Here is a 27,436-nt window from a genome sequence, read left to right on the forward strand (position 1 = left end):
ACCCCAAATCTCTCCCTTTACAGAAATTCTGATTTCCTTTCCTTCACTATTTTTTTTTCTTTATTCACCTTGGTGCTTTTTCTCCTTGGTGGACTTGAAATACATTATTATAAATATCATATTTTAAAATACTAAATATGCACATGGTAACACAATGCACTGTTTCTTTGTGCTAATAGTAGCTTATATTTTATTTTATTTTTTAATTAAAAATTTTATTGAAGTATAGTTGATTTACAATGTTTTGTTAGTTTTAGGTGAATCACTGAATAAGTGATTCAGTTATGTATTATATATATATGTATATATACCATATACCAATCTATATACCATATAGATTATATGTATATATACCATATACCAATCTATATACCGTATAGATTATTACAAAATATTGAGTAGAGTCCTTGTTGTTTATTTTATATATAGTAGCATGTATATGTAATAGCTTACATTTTAAATGGAAACTCTGAGCTCAACATAAAAGAGACATAGGAATTTTTTTTTTTTTATTGGTTGTGCCACGTGGCTTGTGGGATCTCAGTTACTGACCAGGGTTTGGACAAGGGACACGGCAGTGAAAGCACGGGTTACTAACCACTAGGCCACCAGGGAACTCTGGAAATTTTTTTTTTAATTAATTAATTTATTTATTTATGGCTGTGTTGGGTCTTCCTTTCTGTGCGAGGGCTTTCTCTAGTTGTGGCGAGCGGGGGCCACTCTTCATCGCGGTGCGCGGGCCTCTCACTATCGCGGCCTCTCTTGTTGCGGAGCACAGGCTCCAGACGCGCAGGCTCAGTAATTGTGGCTCACGGGCCTAGTTGCTCCGCGGCATGTGGGATCTTCCCAGACCAGGGCTCGAACCCGTGTCCCCTGCATTGGCAGGCAGATTCTCAACCACTGCACCACCAGGGAAGCCCTGGAAATATTTTTTTTAATTGAAGTAGAGTTGATTTACAATATTGTATTAGTTTCAGATGTACAACAAAGTGATTAAGTTAAGTATATATATATTTATATAACATACAATAACCTATAATGGAAAATAATCTGAAAAGCTATATATACATTATATATATATAATGTATATATAGTTATATATAATGTATATATATTTATATTTAGTTTTTTATATATATGGTTTTTCAGATTACTTTCCATTATAGGTTATTACAAGATATTGAATATAGTTCCCTGTGCTATAGAGTAAATTCCTGTTGCTTATTTATTTTATATATATATATAGTAGTTTGTATCTGTTAATCCCATACTTCTAATTTACCCCTCCGCTGGAAATGTTTTTTCTGGTCACCTTTTCTCTCATCCCTAAGCTAGATTGGATAAAATTTTTAATATCTTTTAAAAATTAGCAAGTAAATAACACTTAAAATTTCTTTAGTTGTTAAACACAATCGGTTGTATTTTACATTCTCCATTACCTTACTACACTGTCCATCTTTGCCAGAACTCTTTTCACTGTTTCCTTTGCAATCCCTGTTTGCATATGTATAATAGTTTCTAAAATAGGGGTACCTGCAAATCAGTCTTTCCTTCCATTGTGGTTTTCAAACATATGTATTTCCCACCATAAATAGAAAAACAAACTTAATATAGGTTATAGAAATGCAATTTTCCCTTAAAAAAAGGAAGGAGAGTATATATTTTTAACAAATGGGATTCCACTGTGCATACATTGCTGCCTCTTCCGTGTGTCACTTAATGATGTATCTGGGGAGATACACAATGCAAAGTATTCCACAGCATGATTATACCAAAATTTATTTAACCAGCTCTCACTTGTGTAGATTCAGGGTGTTTCCAGATTGCTTTTGCAAAAAAAGCAATCACCCAGAAATTTTAAAGTTTCACCCACAGAAACTTTAAAATTTCTCCTTTTCGTGGAATGGCAAGAAATACTAGATTTTTTTTTTTTTTCTATTTTTACTTTCTAATTTCACCTCCTACTCTGTTCTGGACCTGAAAACAATGGGTTCCTAAACGTCATCTGTGAAAATAAAAGGTACAGGAGAGACTGCCATTTTCCAATCCAGTTATTTATTCTTACCCTCCTACAAATTACAGACATTTTTAAATGTAAAATTCACAATGTTCAAGTTTCTAAAAAAAAAAAAAAAAAATTCTGGATGTGCTAAAAAGAAGGAAATGTGATTCATAATCGTGAGAAAAACGAATCAATAGAAGCAGACCCAGAAATAAACAAGATGCAGAAGCTGCTCACGGGTAGCTAGAACTCTCAGGTGCAGCCTTCCCTGGATTGGACGTCTTCGTATACCTTATTAAGTCACGTAAAACACGATTCCTCTAGATCTTACAAGACCTCAGCTGAAGGCCTGTGCTCACTCTGTAGAGTGAACTCATCAGGTCCCCATAAGCGACTGTGTTCAGATTTCTAGTTAAGTTTGTGGAAAACTGAGTGAATGGGACTACTAGTTGTGTATTTTCCCACAGCACTGCCCGCCTTCTGTTACCCAAGTGCATTTTGGGGACCTAAGATGGAAACAATCAGGGGCGCCGGAGGTGAAGGACTGAACATGGTGCCTGGTGGTTCCCCAGTTGAGCATGTCCCTTCGCTAGAGCCGGCCCTGAGGTCACACGGATTTGTGGAGACCCCTCCTCCCCTTCTCCCCAGGTGTCCGTATCCCTTGGAGCTGACAACTGAGCAGGTCCGGCTGGTTAATAAAGCCTGGCGCGCTTATACACGAGCCCCGCGCAGATGCGGAGGGCCCCGGGTACAGAGCCCAGCTCAGGGACCGCTACCCCACTACCAGGATACTTTCCGGGTCTGCAAAACAGGCGGGTGTGGGCGGGGTCCCTGCGAGCGAAGGGCGGGCCTGGGCGGGGCTTGACGCGCCCCGCCCCCGCGGCCGCTTTTCATCTCCGGCTGGTGATCCTCGTCCAGGCCGCCTCATCCTCGCGGAGCTCGCGGCCGCTCGGGGCAGAGAGTAGCCGGGGCGCCCAGAAGCCCCGGGAAAGGACGAGGAGCGGGGCCGGGCCGGGCCGGCAATGCCTCCAGCTGCTGCGGCGCCTGCCGGCGACCGAGCGCCCGCGGCCTCGGGGGCGCAGCTGGGCCCCGGGGAGGCCAGGCTTTGAGGCGCTGGGGCCTAGCTCCCCCGCCTCCCTCGCTCTCTGCGGCCCCGCTTCGGCTCGCTTCCTCCGCCGCCGACCGCCATGGCCTCCGCCGCCCGGGAGAGCGCGGGCTCCGGGCTCAGGCCGCCGCCACGGCTCCCGGCGCTGCGCGGGCTGCTGCTGCTGTGCTTGTGGCTGCCCAGCGGCCGCGCGGTGGGGTCGCCCTCCGCGCCACTGTCCGAGCTGCACGCGCAGCTCTCGGGAGTGGAGCAGCTGCTGGAGGAGTTCCGCCGGCAGCTGCAGCAGGAACGGCCGCAGGAGGCGCTGGAGCTGGAACTGCGCGCGGGCGGCGGCCCCCAGGAAGGCTGCCCAGGCGGCGGCGGCGGCTACAGCGCCATGCCGGACGCCATCATCCGCACCAAGGACTCCATCGCGGCCGGCGCCAGCTTCCTGAGCGCGCCGGCTGCCGTGCGGGACTGGCGGCAGTGCCTGGAGGCCTGCTGCCTCGAGCCGCGCTGCTCCGTGGCCGTGGTGGAGCTGCCCCGCCGGCCCGCGCCCCGGGCCGCCGCGCTCGGCTGCTACCTCTTCAACTGCACCGCGCGCGGCCGCAGCGTCTGCAAGTTCGCACTGCACCGCGGCTACAGCAGCTACAGCCTCAGCCGCGCCCGAGAGGGCGAGCAGGAAGGCCTGGAAGCTGGCGCCCCGGCCACCGCCCGGGCCTCGCCGCGGCCGGGTAAGCACGCCCCTGGAGGCCGGGGCCGGGCCGCTTGGGTCCTGCTGTCGCTGCCCTTGCACCTGTTGGTGGCTGCATCTGGGAGACCCGCCTAGGCAGGGCCGCTGGGCCCTTCTCAGTCAAGTCAGAAATGAAACACCCTCGATCCAAATTAATGTAACTTAGTTGCGGGCATCCAGAAGAGTGGCTTTGATTTCCCAGTCCTAAGGATGGTTTCTGAGAAACCCCAGTAGATTGATCAGAAGCGGGCACGATGGGCTGCTTGTGGAATTTTTCTAAGCTTAGGGAGGAATGCTTATCTGAAAAGATTCACAGAAATTCGATTTAATGGAGGAGAAAAGTTCAGGGGGAAAAAAGTCTATTTTAATCTCAGAGGTTCTTATAAGGAAGGCATGGTTTGTGTCAGGTAATTACAAGAGCAAAATCTAATTAGCTGCCGGAATGCTCATAGCGCACCCTTATTTCCTAGCTTGGCTCTCAGGATTCATGATTCCACCTAAAGTTGCTTTCATCAGATAAAAATAGGAAGGGAAATGTGTCAGGTTATTTTGAAGTGGGTCCAACTGATTCCCATGAACTATGGTTCTCTTTTTTAAAGAGGGAAAAGAAGGGACTTGATTTGTTGAAAACAAAGTTTAAGGCACCTCTCTTTTGAAAAGGAGCTAAAAGTGATGCTTTTCATTTGATGGTTTTACTTTCTGGGGATGCTCAGAATGAGAAGACCCAAACGGGGGGGAAAAAAAATTGTAGCAGTTGGACATTAAGGTTCCTGAGGGAATAAAACCTTGATTGGGCCTGCCTGTGGTCGGCTCAGTGTGTTTGATTGCACTCTGTTGCTGTTTGCTTTATGATAACACAAGAGTGAAACCATAGCAAGATTAGAGGGGCGTAGCCTCTGGAGTCTTCATGACCTTCAGGTCCAAAGAGAAGGGTCTGGAAATCTGTGTCCACAATGGCCCACCTCCCTTCCCACCTCCAGGGGAATAAACATCAAAGTTCACCCTGCAACTGCTCAGCCTTGAGGCAGACACTGGGAAGGACCCCAAAGTTTTCTCCCTGAAGTGGAGGCAGGAGGCACTTTCACCTGGACCCTCACCAGCATCTCTGAGGTCGCCCGTGGGTGTTACACACACATGCGTCCTCTGCCCAAGCAGGGACTCAAAGATCCCAGCACCAAAGAAACAAAATCCCTTTCCCTTTTTCTCACTGCACATCTGGAAGAAACCAACATTGCCAAGGAGAGCTTTCTTATAAGCCAGGGGAAACCAAAAGGACATTAAAAAAGGAAAGAATATGCCCATGGGGGACAGAAACTTTAGTTTACTGTAGAAGTTTCTGAATCATTTTTTCTTCTACTTGGTTTTTTTGGCCTTCCCTTCCCTGGGGCAAGTTTGTCTAGGAATTCAGTTTTGTAGATGTTCAGAGGTACACACAGATGACCACTGGGCTTGGTCCTTATTCTGGAAAAGAACTGCCTTGCTCCCAGTTCTTTGGATCTCCAGTAGTATGGACACATGGAAGGGTGCTTCTTAGCCCAGTGCGCCAAGAAGCGGTCTGCAGGTAGGGCAAACGTTACCCTACCCAAATGTCCTGTGTTTTCCCTGCCCAGATTCTTAACCTCCTGGAGTTCTCTGTGCTTCTGAGACTAAGTTTTTCCTTCTTGAGTGTTTTTTGTGTTTCTGAATCTTGTGAGCATGTGTAGTTTAAGGCTAAAGGAGCATGAAAATGGTTTAGAGAAGCTCTTGCAGAGAATTTGTTAGGGGTGCATTTGAGGTGAATAAGAAGAGCATGAAGAAATGGTGGAGGGCCGGGTGGGATGGGACAGCACACATTTATAGCGGACCCCATCAGCCCTGTTTGTTGCTGATGTTTATTGTTTGATGGGAAGCACTATTAACAAGCTCCTTAGACAAGTGAACTCACTCTGTCCTCACAGCACCCCAAATCTAGGTTCTTTCGTAATCCCCAGCGTACTGGAAGGCTTGGTGAGAGAAAGTAACCTGCCCGAGGGTCTCATAGCACCTAAGTTGTGGAGCTGTGCGTTATGAGCTGTGTTCTGGGTCAGCTGGCGTGTTTTTCTCCAGCAGCATCGGGCCACCTGGAAGCAGAGATGCCCTTGGTTGGGTTTCCAGGGTGGGACTGACAAGGTGGTTGCAGGGGATCATGGAAGAATGTGCGAAGGAGCGGAGGACGCTTAGAGAGGTGTGTTGAAATGACAGAATCTGCCTGCAGTTGCGTGCAAAGGTCAGGGCTGGGGACTCGAGGTCCTGAAACCTGGGTTTGAGCGCCAGCTCTTCTACCTGAGGGTCCCTGCGCATCCTCTTAGGGCTTGAGTGCTTGCCTTGCCTTCCAGACGGGCTGTCATGACGATCAAGGGTGGACATGCTTTGTGAATTATAAAGGTGGCATTTTTTTTAGGAAAATGATCCATGCTAAGGAAAAAGTATGAGCAAAAAAGTTTATTATAGCATTATTTATGATGGTGAAAAAAATTGGTAACAAAATAAAAGGTCCAGTAGTAGAGGTTAGGGAATCAAAATGACAACTGTGAAGTTTATGTAGTGACACAGGCAATGGTAGGATATATGAATAAATATCAAAAATAGAAAATAAATTAGTAGGTTAAATTCAGGATGTAACTTTATATTTACTGTAACCAGAATACACATCCAGTGCCCCCAAAGTATAGTGGGAAGGACAGAGCCTTTCAGTTTGACAGATCTGGGCTGACATCTGAACTGACAAATTTATCACTTGTGTGGTCTTAGGCAACTAAGTTAGCCAATCTGACCCTGGTTTCCTCATGAGTATGACGCAGATGACAACACTACCTCAGAGACCTGTGAAAGTTGAGTGACTTTACAGCTCGAAACACTAAGCATGGTGCCTGGTACAAAGAAATCACCCAAGAAATGGTAACTATTAATTATTATTATCAGCAGCTCAGATGGAGAAAGACAAAGAGTACACACCAGAAATGATGATAATCATATTGGGGTTGTGAATCATTTTTTCCTAACGTGTTGCTATTAAGAAAAACACACAATGGAAGAAAAAAAGACCACAAAAGCCAACAGAAAACTCAAGATGGATTTTGACCTGTAGTATCTAAGCCTCTTCCCTTAGTCTGGCCCTATTTCCATATCCTCAGCCTCGGCTGTATCATTTGCACCCACGCAGCAAGACCCAGATGCCAGACCTCTTCCTTGTCGTTAAGGCGTTGGTCAGAGCAGCGTGTTGTAAATCAGCGTAGCTAACGGTATACTTCTCTGTATAAAATGCCGCCTTGATATGCTCCATTAAAATTGGTATGAGTTTTATTTCGCCTCTGTGGATCTTACCAAGTGTGCTTAGTCTTCAAAAGAAATCAGTGTTTCCATAGTACTTAACATTGGCTTGTTACATTTTTATAACAAAAATTCCAAGTTACATTTAATCTTGTTCTTCATCAGCAAATTCAAATTTTTTGAATGATAGCATACTCCTTTCCTCTTCTCGTCATTTGTTTATTTTTAAGACCTCTTTCTGGCTTAAGCCAGCTTTGCCTGGACTTGAACTGAGGAGGAAATACAGCTCTATTATTTCAAATACAATGACCAATTTAGAGGATATGAGGATTTCACTGTGTTCATAAATCATATCTTTTAAGCTTACCTAAAGAAAAGTATCAATAAATGACTAACGCGATTATTTTTTTCTTCCAGGAGGGCCAGGATTAATTAGTTTTATAGTATATGGGATATTTCAGAGCTTACCTGATTTTTCCATCTTAGATTTTTCTTGGTTAAATCTTTGAGGGCCTAGGACTTCACTGGCGGTCCAGTGGTCAGGATTCCGCACTCCCACTGCAGGGGCGCAGGTTCAATCCCTGATCGGGGAACTAAGATCCTACATGCTGCACGGCGCAGCCAAAAAAGTTTTTTTTAATTAAAAAATTTAAAAAAGAGAAGAGAGTGTGAAACCTTAGTGGAAGGACAAAAAAAAAAAATTAAAAGCAACGTTTAAAAAAAAAATCTTTGAGGGCCTAAAAATATATTATTAGTATCACTGCTGTTTATATCAGATAGGTGTATTTTAGTTTGTTTACTTAAAATGGTATTTTAACATAAATTTTAAAGCAAATAGCTGCTAATTATAATGTATTACTGCTGAATTATAGGATTCCAGAATTATGGGACTTCTCTGGCTGTCCAGTGGTTAAGACTCTTGTGCTTTTGCTGCAGAGGCCATGGGTTCAATCCCTGGTCAGGGAACTAATATCCACCAGCTGCACAGCGCAGCCAACAAAAAAAAAAGGGTTCCAGAATTATAAAGTGGTAAAACATTGTGTGGAAAGTGATGAACCTTCCAGAAGCAAAGGAAATACTCTATAAAACTATAAAAGGGCCTATTAGTAATGCAATTGTCATCTCTCTCCTTACCTGGGAGGAGCAGAATAAAGTCAACAGGCACTGGATCTTTGCTCAGGTGGAAAAAAGCAGATCAAATGTCTTCTAAGGCAGGGGTTGCTTATGTGGCTTATTTAATTCAGTTACTAGTCCTCATTGTTTTAAATGACTAAAAATGGGACTCATCTTCTCAGTGGACACATGTACCCTTTGGCAATAGCAAGTGTGCTTATTCCTTGTAAACTAGCTCATGAAAAAAAAAGTCATCTCTCTTGGAGGCTCGCAGAAGCATTCTCATTCAGAAAAGCCACAGCTCTAAGACCCACAAGCCCCTCATGTCCTCTGTTGCTGGGCGTTGAGAGGAACGATAGATGAGAAGATAGAGCTACACAGGTAGGTCAGGTAGGTCTCTGAACATCCCCTGAAGCAAGGAAATGACCCAATCAGGTTAGCATTCCGGAAGAGCCCTTCCAGCTGCAGTAACCACCCTTTGTTGCCTAATGAGAAGCTAATAGGATTGCTGCTAGCCCCAAACCTCAGGCACTGGACATCTGGATTGGCCCTTAGAAGTTTACTTGGGAGACAACTTCGACTGCGCAGAAAGAGAGCAATGTCTTAGCAACATCATTCGGAATAAGCTAAGGAAGTCCAGGCCAGAATTTGGACCAAGTTTTGGAGCTGGAGGAGGGAGGAAATAGTGGATGCCAAAAAAGATGTATTACAAAAACCTGTAGGGTTTTTTTCCCAGCTAAATTACTAAGTTTCTTTAAAATATATGTGCATTTGCGTAAGCTTACTTATAAGATGCTTAAATCCATTAAAATATTCACAATTCTGCTCTTAGAAATATTTTCTATATCTAATGGCTTCTATCAGTCACCACTGGAGCAGCTGTCAGTCACATATTACTATTTAGTGAACACAGTGAGCCTTAAATTTAGTACCATGAAGAACAAAAGGTAAATACATACTTGTTCGCTATTTTAGGATATCTCAAACTCTGTGCCGGCTTCTCCTATAAAAACTAGTTAGAAGCTGTGAACCTTTTGTGTTTTCCTAGATGAAAAATTGGATTCCAGAAAATTTCTATGTGAGTTTTATGTGACTCCAAGAACTTGCCTTAACTTTCCAAATTTAATTTATTACATTACAACGAAAATAAGAAAATAACTTTCAGTTGCTATACATCCTCTTGGCAGTTCTTTGCTGGACTACATCTAGTCTAGCAAACAAGTTACCTCTCTTAATAAGTTAGAAAAAAAATAGGGAACATATATCTTGTGAATTATTTATTTTCTTTCACAGAAAAGGACGAGCCTCCACTTAGCAAGGCCGGGCAAGATGTTGTTTTGCACCTGCCCACAGATGGAGTGATTCTGGATGGCCGTGAGAGCACAGATGACCACGCCATCGTCCAGTATGAGTGGACACTGCTGCAGGGTGACCCGTCAGTGGACATGAAGGTAATTCATGTCGTAATTGTAATGAAAACTAATGTTTCAGTGCAGTGGTCTTTCTACTTATGTTCCCCAAATGTCTGTAAGTTGGCAGAAGTGTAAAATGGAGAAAGCATAAGAATGATTGTTGAAAACAATGTCACTATATGAATTTACTTTTCTACTGAGTAAACAGTGATCCTGACCACGTGTTTTATCTTTATTTATTTATTTATTTTTTGGCTGAGCCTCGTGGATTGTGGGATCTTAGTTCCCCAACCAGGGATCGAACCTGGGCCCTCGGCAGTGAGTGCATGGAGTCCTAACCACTGGACCACCAGGGAACTCCCTGACCATGTGGTTTGAAGCTTACCCTCGTTCTTGCTGCTTTTTTGTTGACTCCTCCAGAACACAAAAATGCTTCAAGGAAAAAGACTCATGCTTTGTTTTGTTGAGTCAGATTACTTTAAAAAATTTTTTTCTGTCTTCTTTTTTGAGTTAAAATCCAAGTAGGAAATTTGAAAAATGCAAAGGAACATAAAGAGGAAAATAACAATAGAATGAACTTACTCTTCACATGATCCAGAAAGCAACCATCTTACCTCACGTTAGGCCTGCCTGAGATAGTTGAGTTAATTAAGTGAGGTGGGGTTTGGAGTCAAGGGCTCCTATTCAAGCGCTCCTCACTGATTTTCATCAGGCTTATCTGGGCTGGAATTGCTGCCGATGGCAATGTGCCACTTACCCAGTGGCTGCCTGTACACAATTAAGATACAATTGACATGTAACATTATGTGAGTTTCAGGTGTACAGCACAGTGACTTGATGTATGTACATATGGTGACGTGATCACCAGAGTAAGTCTAGTCCACATCTGTCACCACACAGAGTTACAGTTTTTTTTCTTGTGATGAGAACTGTTAAGATCTACTCTCTTAGCAACTTTCACATATACAAAACAGTGTTATTAACTGTAATCACCATGCTGTACATGACTTACTTATTTTATAACTGGAAATTTGTAACTTTTGACCTCTTTCACCTGTCCCTTACCCCATGCCTCTGACAACCACCAATCTGTTCTCTGTACCTATGAGCTCGGTTTTTTTGGGTATTTTTGTTTTCTTAGATTCCATAATAAGCATAAGATCATACAGTATTTGTCTTTCTCCGTCTGGCTTATTTCACTTAGCATAATGCCCTCATGGTCCATCCATGCTGTTGCAAATGGCAAGATTTCCTTCTCTTTACACACCATATTTTCTTTATCCATTGATCCGTTGATAGACATTTAGGTTGTTGCCATATCTTGGCTATTGTAAATAAGGCTGCATTGAACATGGGAGTGCATATATCTTTTCGAATTAGTGTTTTTGTTTCCTTTGGATAAATACCCGGAAGTGGAATTGCTGTATCAACACAGGGAGTCTTGAGTCGTGAGGAAAGTGGCTTTTTATTAACCCTGCCAGGACCCTTTGTAGTATTTCCTGGCTTAGGCAGATAAACTTCATCCAAATCACTTCAGTCAGAGGAGGTGGGGAAAATCTGTGTTGGTTTGCCAGGGCTGCCATAACAAAGTACCACAGACTGGGTGGCTTAAACAACAGAAATTTCTCACAGTTCTGGAGGCTAGAAGTCCAAGATCAAGGTGGCAGCAGGGTTGGTTTCTTCTAAGGCCTCCCTCCTTGGCTTGTAGTTGTCTGTCTTCTCCTGCCTGTGTCTTCACAGGCTCTTCCCTCTGTGGGGAAGCACTGACTTCTGTTTTCTTGGGACAAAGGCAAGAACGATAATCAGCTAGTCCCTCAAGACTAATTTAAACACACTGACTTACCCAACGATTAAACAGTCTTAGAACTGGACCAGACCCTCGATCAGCATCTTACCCAGCCTCCTATCCATACAAGAGCTCCTGCTTTCACATCCCTTCCAGTGGTCATCCAGTCTCTGCCTGGTATTTCCAGAGATGAAAGCTCATTATTTCACATCACGTCACGTGACATCTTTAATCAGCTCTAACTGTTGGGCCAGTGGGGTGTTACTTCTATGCATTGGTGTTGAATCTTCTTTTTGGAAAAGCACTGAACACATCTTTTTTTCTTTGTATCAGCCGTTAAAGGTTTTTGTTTTTTTTTTTTAAATGAATGTCACCACTTGGGATGGTCTTCTCAGAACTAAACATTCTCATTTCTTTCAGATGTTCCTCATATGAATTGATTTTTAGACTGTCCACCATCCAGCCTTTTTTGGATTTTCTCAGATTCATCCATGCCCTTCTTAAAATCTGACACCCCTAATTGAAACCCATAAACCGTGGTTCTTCCTGACACAGACTGTTACATCCTGTGATCCAGACATTGTCTCACTTCTATTAATGAAGATTCATTTACATAAACTATTTTAGTAGCTGCTTCACACCATAGGTTCATGTTGAGTTTTCCATTAGCAGGATCACCTAAAACCTGCTTCATCTTTCTACATGAACTGCTGTCCTGATGGCCTCCCCCATCCTGTGTTTGTATAATTGATTTACTGAACCTGAGTGCAAGACTTTATGTTTACCCTTTTTATATCTCAGTGTTTGGGTTTTCAGCTACAACAGAAATAATTTTGAACTTTGAGTGTCATCCATCATATTTATTATTCTTCTGTGCATTGTGTCAGCTGCAGAATTAATGTATCTTTACTGAAATCTCTGAGAACTAAGATTGATCAGGAAAGGTGCATGGGCAAGCCATTGGTCAGCCTGCTATGAGAGTTCCCTTGAGATGACACTGACAATTAATTGGCACTCGTGGGATATATTTGTTCAGGCAGCTGCAAATCTGTCTCTATTATCATCTAGCTTTTCATAGTTGCTACTAAAGGCTTTACTCTGTAAACAATGAATTATGTATATAAATGCTGAATAAAAATAATGCTGATGATTCAGTATTTATTTTATTGAAGATATTTCTAAAGAAGTAACAAGATTAGGCATTTCTTATAGACTTTTAGGGCTGACTGTGATGCCATCAAGAGGAAAATGTGTGGGACTTCCCTGGTGGTCCAGTGGTTAAGACTCTGCACTTCCACTTCAGGGGGCACGAGTTCGATCCTTGGTCGGAGAAACTAAGATCCTGCATGCCGACTGGCGGGGCCGAGGGGAAAAAAAAAAAAGGAGGAAAGTGTGGACTAATTCCCCAGCCAAGTGTATAACGGCAATGGCAGATAGACCTAAAGCTATAAAGCCAACATCTAAGTGACAAAGTCTGCAATAGAGGAGTCATTTGCTATCAAACTGCAACTGTCTTATAATGGTGTATATTCATGAATGCCCCCAAAGTTAACTCAACTCTCATTGGTCAGGCTTTCCGCTGAGTGCCTATCCCAACCCCTTCTTGAGCCCTCCCCTCTCCTCTTCCCTTTTCTCCACTGTCTGCAGGGTCCTCACCCCCTCCTCTCATCTTTGGTGGTAGAATAGTCAGCCCTCCCTTTGTTTTGGGATACTTTAAGACCAGGTTGTAGGACTATCCTTTCACATCCAAATGACCCATCAGGTATTCAAAAAACAAAAATAAATGAGGTTCTCATCCTAAGAGGAATTACGCTGCCAGCTTAATTATGATAAAATTAATTGCTAACCTTCTTTAGCATCTAGTGTGTGTCCAGTACTGTACTAAGCACTTTTTTTTTTTTAATTTTTTGGCCGCGTGACATGTGGGATCTTAGTTCCCAGACCAGGGATCTAACCTGCACCCCCTGCATTGGCAGCGCAGAGCCTTAACCACTGGACCGCCAGGGAAGTCCCAGTACCAAGCACTTTAAATCGACTAAACATATGGGAAAGCTCATGTTCTGACTTGGTTTCCTCATTTATGAAGAAAATGAATAAGAGAGATGATTGGTCAGAACCAAGAGGTTCTGATTTTTTTTTTTTTTTTTTGGCCACACCCAGCAGCTTGCTCTGTCTTAGCTCGCCAACCAGAGATTGAACCCGGGCCTCCGAGTGAAAGCGCCGAGTCCTAACTACTGGACCACCAGGGAATTCCCAAGAGGTTCTGATTTTAAAGTCATATATTTTCTGCCCTCTAACAGGATATTCTACATCTATTTAACTGGGTATTAATCTATAATACATTCTTAAATGTAAGAAGACACATTTTTCAGGTAGTCCATTAGATGTCACTGAGTTTCACAACATAATACATTTAAATCTGAAGTCAGAATGTAAAATATGACATTTAGGAATGTGATAACAGAGTATGAGGACGTTAAGGGAGATTTGAAATTCACAAATCTGTCGATTGATTTCCATTCATCAGATGTGGAAAATTTAACTAAACTGTTTTAGAATACCATGTGTAATGGAAGCTTACTAAAGGATGGATATTGTTTACACCAATAACTTCATTATTAACTTAAAACCAGTTGCACATTGGTGTGCCTGCTGTACACACTTAATTTTTAAAAACAGATAGGTGTATTATCATCCACACTGAAACATGTTTGGGAGTGAGAGGAGGTGGTATTAATAATTACACCAGAACCACAGATAAACTGAGACTGTCTTGAGCAAACAGAAACATGAGTCCTTGATAAAACCCAAGTTCCACGAGACTGGATGGTCTATATTTCGTCTCCCCATTAGTCTCATTTTTAGACCACCCTCAACGCATTAACATAGTATATTAAAACTGAGCCTTAGAGAAAAGGTTTTCTGGGCAAGGAACATAAATAGAAAGAAGAATATTGGCTTTTTGTCATAGGGAAAGAGAACGCAAAACCAATGTTGAATTTCAAACTGCCTTCTGTCTTACGTAGGAGATATTTTGTCATTTACTCCTCCTCAGTCAGTTTCCCTGGATATAATTTGGGTCAATACTGAAAATGCCTACAAAATGAAAGAATCATATACGTTAAGGAGATGATTAAAAAACATATTGAAAGACTTTATAAAAATTTAGTAAGCAGGATTTTCAAGGCAGCCTGGTTATTTAACCAATACACAAAGTACCAGAGAACCTATGGTGATCTTTGAAGATTAAAGGCTAACTGCATCTGTCTCCTGTTTTTCACCTGTGTTTGTTGATAACAGGTCAAAGATATATGTAAAATTTATAATATCACAACAGAATTTATAAGGATTATGAAGGATTTCTTTAGAATTATTTTCAGCGGGGGACTGAGTGATGGGTGGAAAAGGGATTTCAGCTGTCTGGGATGATGTCAGGATTTCTCCCCCCGACCCCCCCCCGCCTCTTTCCCTCCTCTCGCGCCTCACTTCCTTCTCCCATTCCTTTCTTCCTTCTTTCCTTCCTCCTCCCTCTCTTCTTTCTTTCTTCCTTTCTTGATATTTTTTCCCTTTCTCTCCTAAAGCCTAGAACTGTACTTTGTACTCACTAGGATTCTAATAATACTTGCTAAATTGATTGGTTCCTTTTTAAAAAAAGTGATTGACTATTTTGCTAACCTTTCAAAAAGTGCCCTTTTAAGCCTCAGATTTTTATCATCCTTCCTAGCAAGGTGGGCAGGACAACATTTTTCCACACTCTGGCCTCAAACTGATGTTAGGAAGAGCTGCTAAGTGTTGTCTAACAATGACTTTGCTTCTCATCAAGGGAGATCCTAGACACATGTCACCTATTATTTTTTCTTGGCTATTGGACAATATCTAGTCTTCATGAAAACAAAATGTAAATCCCTTCAATAAAATTTATCCTAGATATTCGAGGCCACGGGGTGGGGTGGAGGAGAGAGGGTGTAGACTGTTTGTAAATTTTAAAAAGAAAGAAAAATGATAAGTAACTGAGAACGCTTGGTATCACATTTCAACTATTTCCTTCCTCCCTAAGTGAGTCAGTTTAACAGTGAATGAAAGAGATCAAATAGGTAATTCTTCCAGCACAGCTTCTACTTTGCTTTGGTTTTTGAATCCTCGCTTCACCACCTCCTCTGTGCAAGATGGGAATAACCAAAGCCCTCCTCTCAGGGTGTTACTACTGGGATAAAAGGAGGTAATGCAAATAAGACCCCTGGAACAGTGAGCAGCACATAGTAATCAGTAAAAAACGTTATCATTCAATTTATTCTGAGATCATCTTTCCTTTGATGGTGTCCATGCGGTCCCTGGTAGCCTTGTCTTGCACCCAGGCAGGCTGTGTTGGTGCCTGGGCAGTGTTCTCTTAAAGATTCTCCCATGAGCTTCCCTGGTGGCGCAGTGGTTGAGAATCTGCCTGCCAATGCAGGGGACACGGGTTCGAGCCCTGGTCTGGGAAGATCCCACATGCCACGGAGCAACTGGGCCCGTGAGCCACAATTACTGAGGTTGCGCGTCTGGAGCCTGTGCTCCGCAACAAGAGAGGCCGCGATAGTGAGAGGCCCGCGCACCACGATGAAGAGTGGCCCCCGCTCGCCGCAACTAGAGGAAGCCCTCGCACAGAAACGAAGACCCAACACAGCCATAAATAAATTAATTAATTAAATTTAAAAAAAAAAAAGATTCTCCCAAGGAACCCCAAACCCCAAATACTTATCCATGTGCTCCCCAGTGCCCAGAAGGCCTTTAATAGGGAAAAAACCCTCACTCCTCCAGTGCCTACAGAGGAAACCCTTCAGAGTCCGGTCTGAGTCAAAAAAGGACTTTTAAAAAAAATGTATTTTTTTGACACTGAAAAACCAGAGGGTCTAGTTGTTTCCTGGAGGTGAGAACAGAAGGAGAGAGGGAGAAGCAAAAAAACACCATACCCCAGGGCACCAAAACAAATCTGAACCTCTGCAAAATTTCACCTGCATCACTGCCCGTCAGTTATTTTATTCACCTGAAGCTTTGAATAAAGGACAAAAAAGTTATGGCAGCCCACAGAACATTTTTGAGACACAGAAGATTATCAAGGCTGCAAATTTCCTGAGTAATATCTGGGGATAAGTTGGTGCATATGGGGCTTCCTTGGTGGCGCAGTGGTTAAGAATCCACCTGCCAATGCAGGGGACGTGGGTTCGAGCTGTGGTCTGGGAAGATCCCACATGCCACGGAGCAACTAAGCCCGTGTGCCACAACTACTGAAGCCAGCGCGCCTAGAGGCCGTGCTCTAAAACAAGAGAAGCCACCGCAATGAGAAGCCCACACGCCGCAACCAAGACCGCGACTAGAGAAAGCCCGCACGCAGCAACGAAGACCCAATGCAGCCAAAAATAAATAAATAAATTTATTTTGGGGAAAAAAAAAAAGTTGGTGCATACGAATGAATATTCCGTTGTGGCCTTAAGTATTTCTTTGTATCTTGCTTCAAGAGTGAAGGGTGTGGACTTCCCTGGTGGTGCTGTGGTTAAGAATCCGCCTACCAGTGCAGGGGACGCGGGTTCGAGCTGTGGTTCAGGAAGATCCCACATGCTGCGGAGCAACTAAGGCCGTGTGCCGCAACTACTGAGCCTGCACTCTAGAGCCCGCAAGCCACAACTACTGAGCCCACGTGCCTAGAGCCCGTGCTCCTCAACAAGAGAAGCCACCACAATGAGGAGCCCAGGCACCGCAACGAAGACCCAACGCAGCCATATAAATAAATAAAAATAATTAAAAAAAAAAAAGTATAAAGAAAAAAGAATGAAGGGTGTTATTAGTCAGGAAAAAAAACAACAACAGCAAATCCTAGGACTTACTGCTCCAATTAAGCAGGAAGACACATGAGAGCATAATAGATGAATAATTCATACCAGTTGTGTTTCAGAATTAACCGTGAGCCTTGATGTAGACTGCCCTTTAAGCATGAATTCCTTTTACGCAATAGCTCAGGGCCTTGAATGTTTAACTGCATTTTTTTCTTTAAGAAAACTACTTATAAGGAAATGATGAAAAATAATCTCCCTGGGAAAAAAAATACGTACCTCATGAAAAATAAATCTGGGTAAATTGAGTTGTGAAAGCTCTATTCCAATAGCAACAGAAGCTTTGAAGTCTTTTTCCTGTTCAGAAACACTCAGCTTCCCAGACAATAAATTTATAGCACAATAGGCTTCCGGCATCACAGGAATCTGCAGTCAATCTGGGCCTCCAGGTCCCCTTGGGTTTAAACCTGAATTCCTGTCACTGTCCCTTCAAAGGTCCTGGCACTTCTCTTTGGGGGTGGGTAGTGGGGTGAGGATGTGGGTGGGAGAAGCGCTTTTAGAGGTTTTGAAGGACTTTGTGTGTGTGTATGAGGAAGTATCTTGCTTTTTCAGACCACAACAGCTAGCTGGTTTGTGTATAAGCCGTGACTCAGTGCTTTCTAGGAAATGATTCTTGTAATAAGGACCTGGAAGGCCTAGAGCTCTGCTAACTCAGAGGTAGAATTCTACAGTGGCTACGAGCATGGAATTTGGAATCATATGGCCTGGGTTCAAACCCAGTTTTGCCAATTCCCTCGTGGGGTGAACTTGGGAAAATTACTTCATTCTTTAAGCCTCAGCTTCCTCAATTGTAAAGAAAATAATACTACCTGAGAGTGTTCCACTGGGGGTTAAAATGGGAAAATGCAAATAAAGTGCTTAGCACATTGCACAGCACAGAATGAGCACTCGTGGAGAGGTAACTATTGTAGCTAATTCTAAACATCTTGGGATGTAAACTATTTGTGGGGTCTCGTTGACCAATAGTTTAACTGAACCACAGTCAGAATAAATTTACTCACATATATAAACAAACAAAAATTATGAGAACCTTCTACTGGCAAGGAGCAAGGGAGTAAGGCCCTATGAAGAATTTGTAGGGTATTTTGCCCTCAGGGAGCTGCCTCCCATTGAGGAGATTAGATGTGCCCCTAATTAACGATGATACCAAATAGAAGGTGGCAAGGCCAAAAGCGAATGTAGATAAAGTGCCCCTGGAATTCAGAGGGAGGGAGAGATTATAATCTAGCTGAGGGACATCAGAGAAGACTTTGCAGATGCAAGCCCTGTGGTACATGTCTCTGTACTCTTAATATTTTGACAATAGGACTCATAATTATATTGACGTGAAGATTTCGGATTGAAAAGATCCACATTCTATAGTGCAAAAATTTTGAACATGTGTGAGGGCTTTCAAGTTCAATGTATATCCTCTGATTATGGTAACCTAGGACCATGAAAATCAGTATCCTTTTAAAATGAGAATCAGGTATGGCTTTCCCTGGAGGACAGTTGCCCATTTGCCCAGTGGTCTGTGCAATAACATACTTCTACAAACTTCCTTGGTTTGGAAAGAAGGGAAGGGCAGTAGGAGAAGAAGCAAGAGGGCAGCAGTGCTGATCTTTTGTCTGTAGAAACTGCATATGGCCAGGTGCAAGAAGATTGGCTCACGCTCTCAGGGAATGTCCTGCTTTTGGTGGGAAGGATGGGAACTTTAGTGTTACTCTCTTTCTCTGCTCTTGTTCCAGCTCTCTCTCATCTTCTTTTATGTTATTTGCCATTCTGTTCACTCTTTCGTTCATTCATTCATCAAATATTCACTAAGTTTCTAGTCTTAGAACTTAGGTTCTAAGACTGCTGGAGGTAAGAAGAGGAATAGGACTTCCCTGGTGGCGCAGTGGTTAAGAATCCACTTGCCAATGCAGGGGACCCGGGTTCAAGCCCTGGTCCGGGAAGATCCCACATGCCACGGAGCAATGAAGCCCGTGCACCACAACTACTGAAGACCGTGAGCCACAACTACTGAAGCCTGCGTGCCTAGAGCCCGTGCTCCGCAACAAGAGAAGCCACCGCAATGAGAAGCCCACGCACCGCAACAAAGAATAGCCCCCGCTCACTGCAACTAGAGAAAGCCTGTACACAGCAACGAAGACTCAACTCAGCCAAAAATAATAAATAAAATAAATTTATAAAAAAAAGAAATGCATAATAAAAAAGAAAAAAAAATGAATAACAGAGGTAAAATTGGGTTGTAACAGGAAGAATAAGTTCCTTTTTCCTCTCTGTACTCTACTTCAAGAGGCTTCTAATCATGGCTAATTTTATAAGTGGAGCACGATTTACATAACACATTTTGAGAGAATTTGAAAAGTAGGAGAAAAGCCCCAGTCCAAAAATATTTCTCCCTTTGATTCCTGAAACCTCAAGATAAGCAATGTAATTGTCTTAATTACTGCCTTTTTGGTTCTGTTCTTTTGAGAGTTATCCTCCTCTGGTGAGGATAAGAGAAATCCCCAACTCTTGAGGAAACGCTCTTAAAATCACCTTCCTGCACAATTGGGAAAGATGGGCACATCAGAGTTTTTTGTGACTATGATCTAACTCCATTCATTTGACCATATATAACTAAGAAAGTACAGACAGTTGAATTCATTTTGCTTCTTTTTTATGGAACTTTGGGTCATATTCATGATGAAAAGTAAATAGAAAAAGGAACATATAACTGAAGAACAGAACCTAAGCATGTTCACCTGAAGTTTCTAGACAGTTGTGGTGCCAGTTTATGTTCTGGCCTCTGCTGATCAGGACAGCTGCCCTGTGTGTCTCCTTCACTCTGTATGTGTGCAGGGAGATGGCTTTGGATTATAACAAGAATCGTAATGGCCTTCAAATCACTATAGAGCTCTCATCCGGTTTTGCAAGTTGGATTAGTTGACACGAGGCAGAAGGCTAGAATGCGTTTGGGTTCATTGGTTCAATGGAGTTTCTTACTGAAATATTTTGTACCACGTTATCTTGTTACTACTTTGTAACTGACATATGCCCAATGCCTTATATACTTTAGAAGCAACTGTGTGGGTAGGGGAATAGACAGGCAGTACTCATTTTGTAACTCAGTATATATAATAATCATGTATGTATGTATGTGTGTGTGTGGTATATAAATAAACCCAAACGTGTATTCCTCGCCACTAAATTACTATTTTAGGGAGGTGCAGTTGAGCCAGATTAGCAGAGTGAGTTATACATTGATTTAGCCAGAGGCCAGCCATCAAAGGCTCTGTTACTGCTGAATAGGAGATCTTGGGCAGAGATTAGAAGCTCTTTGTTTTATTAAAGGTAATATCTCTCTCCAAGTTACAAATTGGGTATGTTGCATATACATTTATGTGTGTGTGTGTGTGTACTTTTTATCCTGACACTTGGGAAATGTTTGTAAAATACTTTAAATCCTTTCCAGTGTCATATAAATGTGAGGAGATGTTCAAAAAGATGACCTGGGTGCTTGAAGGGAAAACGTCCATCTTACAGTTCTATATATTCTAATATCTGATTTTGAGGAAAGATAACCTTTGTTAGCCAAATAACTAAACTAAAAAGGGCCAGGGAATTAAAAGTACAAATTACTATGTTTGAAATAAATAAGCTACAAGGATATATGGTACAGCACAGGGAATATACCCAACATTTTATAATAACTATAAATGGAGTATAACCTTTAAAAATTATTTGAGTCACTATGTTGTACACCTGAAACTTAACCTGAAATTGTATATCAACTATACCTCAATTAAAAAAAAAAAAAGGACATGCCAAGCTGTGTTATGAAAGGGATTAAAAAATCAAATCAGATTAATGTTTTATGGCTTCAAAATGTTTACTTCCTTTTCTCACTGGCTCTGGGAGACTTAAGGTGAAACAGCAAAAGCTTTAAACAAGTTACTGCAGAAGAAGGGGAGGGGAGCCTTTTGTAGAAGAAATTTCACAGGAGATTAATAGGATCTTATTGACTTTCTCAGTTACCAAAATAAGCCTCAAACAAAGACCTTGGTATTAAGTTACTGTACTTAGTTTAGGCTCCTAGAGGCAAGGCCTGCAGATGTGGTGGTGCCGAACGCAAAGCCCTCTTCGGAGGCCCTTCGGGCAAGATCCATTCTCTGTCAGCAGTTGTCAGCATCTCCCTTTTCTGTTGGTGTCCAAATCCAGCAGCTCTCAGAGCTTTCCCATCAAGACAGTTGATCGTCATTATACCCATGGATAGCTGAGCCGCAAAATCTGACAGAGCTCTCCTTCCCCTATAAGCAGATTTTTCAAACTCTATTTATCTTAAAAAGTTTTTGAGACAAACTTCTACACACCTCGGCTATACTTGTTAGAGCGCTTTTGCCCCACGAGGGCCAGGTGGAAATTTGGCTCATTGAAAACCATATTAATTCTGCCAAGTGAATAAGGATGACCAGAGTGGCCATTTAATAAAGATCATCAACCAACTCCCCCCTCCAAAAAAAAGACGTCAGGGAGGGGATATTTAATTTGAAAAGACCTAAATTTGAGTGCACCCAAGATGTTGAAGGTGATTACCATGGTCTGGATCTGGATATGGTGTTTCCTGCATCAGAGAAGAGGTACCTAGGAAGGCTAGAGGGGAGGCATCCAAAGCCCAGGTGGAGGGACTGGCCCCTTAGTCGAGGGATGCTCCGTCCTTCCAGCCCCAGCATTGGAAAGAGGCTTCCCAGGGAAGGCCCGGCCCGCAGAGGTTTAGTTTGACGCTGGCGTGCTGAGTGTCGACACCCAGAAGCCCAGTACCTCACTCGCCTTCCCAAAGATGTGACCGGGGCCTGGGTGAGGATGTGTCTTGTGTGGATGGCCCCCCCAGCCTCCAGCCTCAAGGCTTCCCTGGTCTCTTAAAATCTCCATTAACTTCATCTCAACCTCACTCCTATGGCCACACTCAGCATCCCCCTGTCGCACCCACCTTAAATCCCTACTCTGACTCAACCCTACAATCTACCCTCTCCTCTCATACACCCAGGGCAGCAAACCCCAAGGCTGCTGGCCTTCGGCAGTCTTAGGTCTATGTTCTGGCAGACCAGCTGGGACAGAGGACAGAGCTGCTCTCTCACACCACCCTGCTCAAGGCTGCAGGGCTTCACGTCAGCACGCTCCAGTGTGGTCGTCATCTGCTCCCATGTTCCCAGGCGTTCCTGTCTTAGGTCCCAAGAAGCGATAAACAGTGGTGTCACCTGTCGCATAGCTGCCACCTCGCACAGCCTGCCTGATTCTGAGCCAGAGGTGGAGAAAGTGGGAGGCCCGCCCTGCCACCTCCACTTAGGCAGATCCATGCTTTAGCACCTGCACGGCCACCGGCTCCCCTCAGCTTAGCCTGGCACCCCCGTGGCCATAGGAGAGGTCATAACTGACCCTTCCAATGCAACCATGTGGATGGGCGTGAGAGGGGAAGTTTCCAGGAGAAAGGGGGTGTCAGGCCCCAGTCCCACCGGAGCTCAAGTCTTCTGACCAATCTGCCAGAATTGTGTGTGATTAGTATTCTGCAACCTTGGACCAGGAGTGGAGAAGTGGGTCATGGGACTGCTCCAAGGATGACACTGATTTCCAGTTCAGGATGATGCTGGACTCTGTGCCTCAGGTTCTTAACTAAATACGATGTTTCCTGTTTGGGGATATATCAGGTGCCTCAGTCCGGAACCCTGAAGCTGTCCCACCTACAGGAAGGGACGTACACCTTTCAGCTGACGGTGATGGACACTGCTGGGCAGAGGAGCTCTGACAACGTCTCGGTGACCGTGCTTCCCGTGGTCTTCTCCACAGGAGGTGAGAAGAAAGTCCTTCCCTCACTTTCACAGTGGCCAACAGAAACCGGGTTATCGATGGAAGGATGGTATTAAATTGGCATTTTATATTCTGACTGCATTACAGGGGCCCTTTCATTTTATTTTGGCTGTTGTTGAATGGGGAAATCTTTACTAAAAATATGATTGCAAAAATAGGCTGCATTATATTTTGGGCGAAGTGAGACTGCTGAACTGGGGTGGGGTAGCACTCCACACCCCAGGGGTTGAGGGTAGGCTGTGTGAGCCACGGGACCCGAGAGATGCTCCATCTTTCCGTGACTCAGTTTCGTAAAAGACATCTGGCTTTTCCAGGAGAGGATCTTGTTTAAAGGAGGGTGGTCTATTTGATATGTATGTTCAAAGAATGCAGCCAAGGAGTACATTTAAAACAAGTTAAAATATATGCAGTGCATGTGTCAATTTAAAAGGACTGTTTAAAAACTTTCATGGACACTTTACACAGATGCACAGATATGTTAATAACATAGCTCGACATATATATAATGCTTCTCACGTTCTGTTGCCCAATGTAAACTCATTTCTCTCATTTACCTGTTTCTTACTTTCCCAAACATCTACATTTCTAAGATTAGCTCATCAAGTTAAAAAAAAACTTATATGGAACTCAGCAGCACTAAAGATATAGGGGTATGGCAGAGGGAACCCACCCCCAATTCACTCTGGAGAAGTGCTGAGATAGTGTATGTGTGAGGGTCCTGTCACTCGGTCAGCGGATACCTTCCCAGCATCTGCAGTGAACGGGAACTGTGTGCAAGGCAGTGGACGTGGGTACTGCGCTCCACAGACCTGATCCCTGGCCTTGTGTGGGGACCCTTCACTAGCCGTGGCTCTGGCAGACTTGTACCCTGTCTCCTACATCCTTGATTCCTCAGTATTTGGATGGTAATCAAGCCAGCAGTCGGGAGAGTAAGAATAAAAAGATTGGATTTACTTGTACTTTGACTGATCTTCCATCAAAAACATGGGTCAGTGTGCATATTGGACATGAGGAAGGAGACTTTAGAATCCTAAGAACTCCGCCACCTTGATAATTTGCCTTCCACAAGGGTACAGCGCATTAGGAACATTCACAGTTAGGTTGGCTGACTCCCGTCCAGCCAAGGTTTAAGCTGACCGTGAGGAAGGAGGGGTGACCGCCAGTGGGCAGGCCAGACCCCGAACTCCAGTCCACTCACCGCAGCAGCGTGAGTCAGCCACGGGGAGTGAGCCAGCCCTGCAGCACAGCCCACATTCAGGCAGTCCCTGCTTGCTGATTCATTGCAGCTGCACCGAAGAGCCAGTTACCCAGAACATACCTTGGAAAGCTGACCATGTGCCAGGGCCGCTGCAAACAGCTGAAATCATCAGCAGTGGAAAACTCCTGGGCCCCGAGGGCTGTGCTCCCGGGAACAGGGCTCCCTGGGCGAGGACCAAGTCAGCTGCTGGTTCTGGGAGAAAAGTGCTCCTGGGAAGCTGTCACCCCTGCAGAAATTAGAAAAGGGTTGTTTTTGTACAACTGAGGTGCATCGGAGGGAGAAACGGCCTGAGCTGATGGAGGCAAAGGGCTGACACCTCACCAGCTGCCTGTTGCTCTGGTTTACTTACTCAGGCCAGTTTTCTGGGGCTCCCAAGGCCAGTTGCCAGTTGTACATTTCCGGCCTTTCTCAAGATGACGATATAGTGTATTTGAAGATGCAGAGAGTGAGTGATGTGATTCACCTTTGGTGACTGAAAGGCCAGTTGGGTATAGGTCTTACGTATGTAACTTTACAGAAAATAAAAAGAATGCTGTTGTATTAACTGCTGTCTGGAATCACTCACTGGTTAGACTGGAATAACCAACTATGAATTAAAGTTAATAAGATACTACATCGACACATGGAAAACAAGAGGTGGGGATTAAGAGGGTTTCTGTTCCCTCTATTATATATACGGATCTTGTAGTTAATGACTAGCTTTCATGATAACCAAGGGTGACACTTTCTGGGGTAAACAGACAAGCACATACCCCTGCTTCTGTGATAAGTTGGTTCAGTTTTGGATATAGAGGCTGCATGTTTTCCAGCTTTGCAAAAAATAACCTATTCACAGAACAAGCCAACAAACACCTCTAAGATGATCCAGATGTGTGGTCTCCGTAGAGAATCCCAAACAGACAGTCAAGACATTTTTAAGACAGAAAAGAAAATACCAGAACTTACATATTTTAATTAATTATTTATTTGTTTTTGGCTGCGTTGGGTCTTCGTTGCTGCGCGTGGCCTTCTCTAGTTGCGGTGAGCGGGGGCTACTCTTTGTTGCAGTGCATGGGCTTCTCAATGCGGTGGCTTCTCTTGTTGCGGAGCACAGGCTTTAGGCGTGCAGGCTTCAGTAGTTGCAGCACGTGGGCTCAGTAGTTGTGGCTCGCGGGCTCTGGAGCACAGGCTCAGTAGTTGTGATGCACGGGCTTAGTTGCTCGGCGGCACGTGGGATCTTCCCAGACCAGGGCTCGAACCTGTGTCCCCTGCATTGGCAGGCGGATTCTTAACCACTGCGCCACCAGGGAAGCCCCAGAACTTATATTTTTATTAATTTTTAATCTTCTTTAAATTTTCAATCTATTTTATAAGATGTATAATATGTTAATATGGTGGCACATGCATATGATTTATAGATTGGAGATAAGTATAGTCAAAAAGGTTTGGAGACCACTAATCTAGAAATAGATGGGTAAATTACTAATATGGATCTAGCTCCAAAACTACCAAGGAGTAAGGAAAGCCTCGAGATAGTTAGGATTTTCATGTCATGAGTTTAAGAAATGTAAGCAGAGGCTGTATCCTGCTTGGTGTCCACAGAGTTTCCCTTTACTTTTCCTCCCAACCCCTTCCCTGTGTCCGAAGCAGATTCTCCTTTCTAGGCCCAAGTTCTCAGCCATAACTGCTGGTTTCCTGCGTCCTCTTCTTTCTGCCACCATTTCTTTTCTTTACCTCTTCTTCCGCCATAATCAAGGTATCTTCGAATTGCCTTCCACCCAGATGGACTCCTCTCCCAGCATTTTAATTGAACTTCTTTCCAGTAGAACGTTTCCAAGACTCTCTTGGGCGTCTATACTATGCTCGGCCATTTGTCTCAGAAATATCATCAGGTACCACTCTCCCATGAGCTGAGACAATTGTCTAGTCCATCTGTCCCTGGAGAATTACAGAATCCTTAAGACCTCCTTTTAGCCTGATACCTTTAGTCTGCATCACTAGTGTCAGCAGTTGTTATGTAGCTAACAACTGTAAAGTAAAGTTGGCTTAATCCGGAGCTGGGGGGTACAGGGAATGCCTTTCAAGAAAATACATGTAGCTCTGAGGGTTAAGAACTCTTAAGAGCCCCCGAACGAAGGGAATTTCATTATTTGTAGAAAATAAATTCTCACCAGCTAGTAGCTAAAGATTCTGTTTATTCTTTACAGCACCATGGATCTATGGTGGCCAGCAAACAGGGTTCAATAGTAGAAAGTGGATCTCAGTAAAAATTATTACTTAGGAAACGTGAATGCAAGAATAGCGCGTAGAAAGTGGTGTCTCTGATAAAACACAGTCAGCCAGCCAAGTACTGTGCAAGGGGTGAACCGGTGTTAGGTGGCCTGCTGAGGAGCTGATGGACGAACGAATGAATGCAGAGTGGGTCACCTGAGGGAGGAAACCCAGGGCTGGATGGGGAAGACCAGAGCGGCTGCTTCTCTGTTCTCACCTCTTAAGTATCATTGGCTTAGAGAAGGGCCCTAAGACGAAGAGCCGGGGAGGGGGAAGGGTGAGCTGGGACGAAGTGAGAGAGTGGCATGGACATATATACACTACCAAATGTAAAATAGATAGCTAGTGGGAAGCAGCCACATAGCACAGGGAGATCAGCTCGGTGCTTTGTGACCACCTAGAGGGGTGGGATAGGGAGGGTGGGAGGGAGACGCAAGAGGGAGGAGATATGGGGATGTATGTATACGTATAGCTGATTCACTTTGTTATAAAGCAGAAACTAACACACCATTGTAAAGCAATTATGCTCCAATAAAGATGTTTAAAAATAGTAATAATAAATAAATAAATAAGCTGGGGAAAAAAAAAAAAAGACGAAGAGTCCATGGTGATTCCTAAGAATTAAGTCAGGAAGGTCAAGAAGAAACCCCCTAACCTTCCCAGAACCTATTGCTGCAGCACAGACTGTTAGGTGTTCCCTCATTATCTGCATCTCTTTATCCAAATGCATTTCATTATATGTATAGTCTCTGTTAATCTTGACACGGTGGAAGTCTTTCTTTCCTGCACTCCTGTGACTTGAGACTTGTTTACG

At 43.7% G+C, this 27,436-nt stretch overlaps 1 protein-coding gene and 1 long non-coding RNA gene across 11 annotated transcripts in view; one reads left to right on the forward strand and one right to left on the reverse strand.

Moving 5' to 3' along the window:
* Positions 1–464: 464 nt before the first annotated feature.
* The window catches only part of LRP11 (LDL receptor related protein 11), a 63,981-nt gene continuing 37,009 nt past the window's right edge, over positions 465–27,436 (forward strand). For 2 of the 10 annotated variants that reach the window (XM_082405500.1, XM_082405501.1), the window contains exons 1-3: positions 479–3,820; positions 9,514–9,671; positions 22,955–23,096. In XM_082405500.1, coding sequence (XP_082261626.1) covers positions 3,190–3,820; positions 9,514–9,671; positions 22,955–23,096 — 931 coding nt within the window. In that variant the 5' untranslated portion in view covers positions 479–3,189. Of the gene's footprint in view, positions 3,821–9,513; positions 9,672–22,954; positions 23,097–27,436 lie in introns of all 10 variants that reach the window. The other 8 variants (XM_082405504.1, XM_082405502.1, XM_082405505.1 and 5 more) reach the window with 7 other exon arrangements.
* On the reverse strand, positions 13,932–27,435 carry LOC309634962. Its single transcript, XR_014248533.1, has 2 exons — positions 24,433–27,435; positions 13,932–21,559 (listed from the first exon to the last, which is right to left on the reverse strand). It is a non-coding gene; the product is annotated as an uncharacterized lncRNA (long non-coding RNA).

Source organism: Balaenoptera borealis (genome assembly GCF_965194805.1).
Source record: "Balaenoptera borealis genome assembly, chromosome: 9".
Classification (NCBI taxonomy): Eukaryota; Metazoa; Chordata; class Mammalia; order Artiodactyla; family Balaenopteridae; genus Balaenoptera; species Balaenoptera borealis.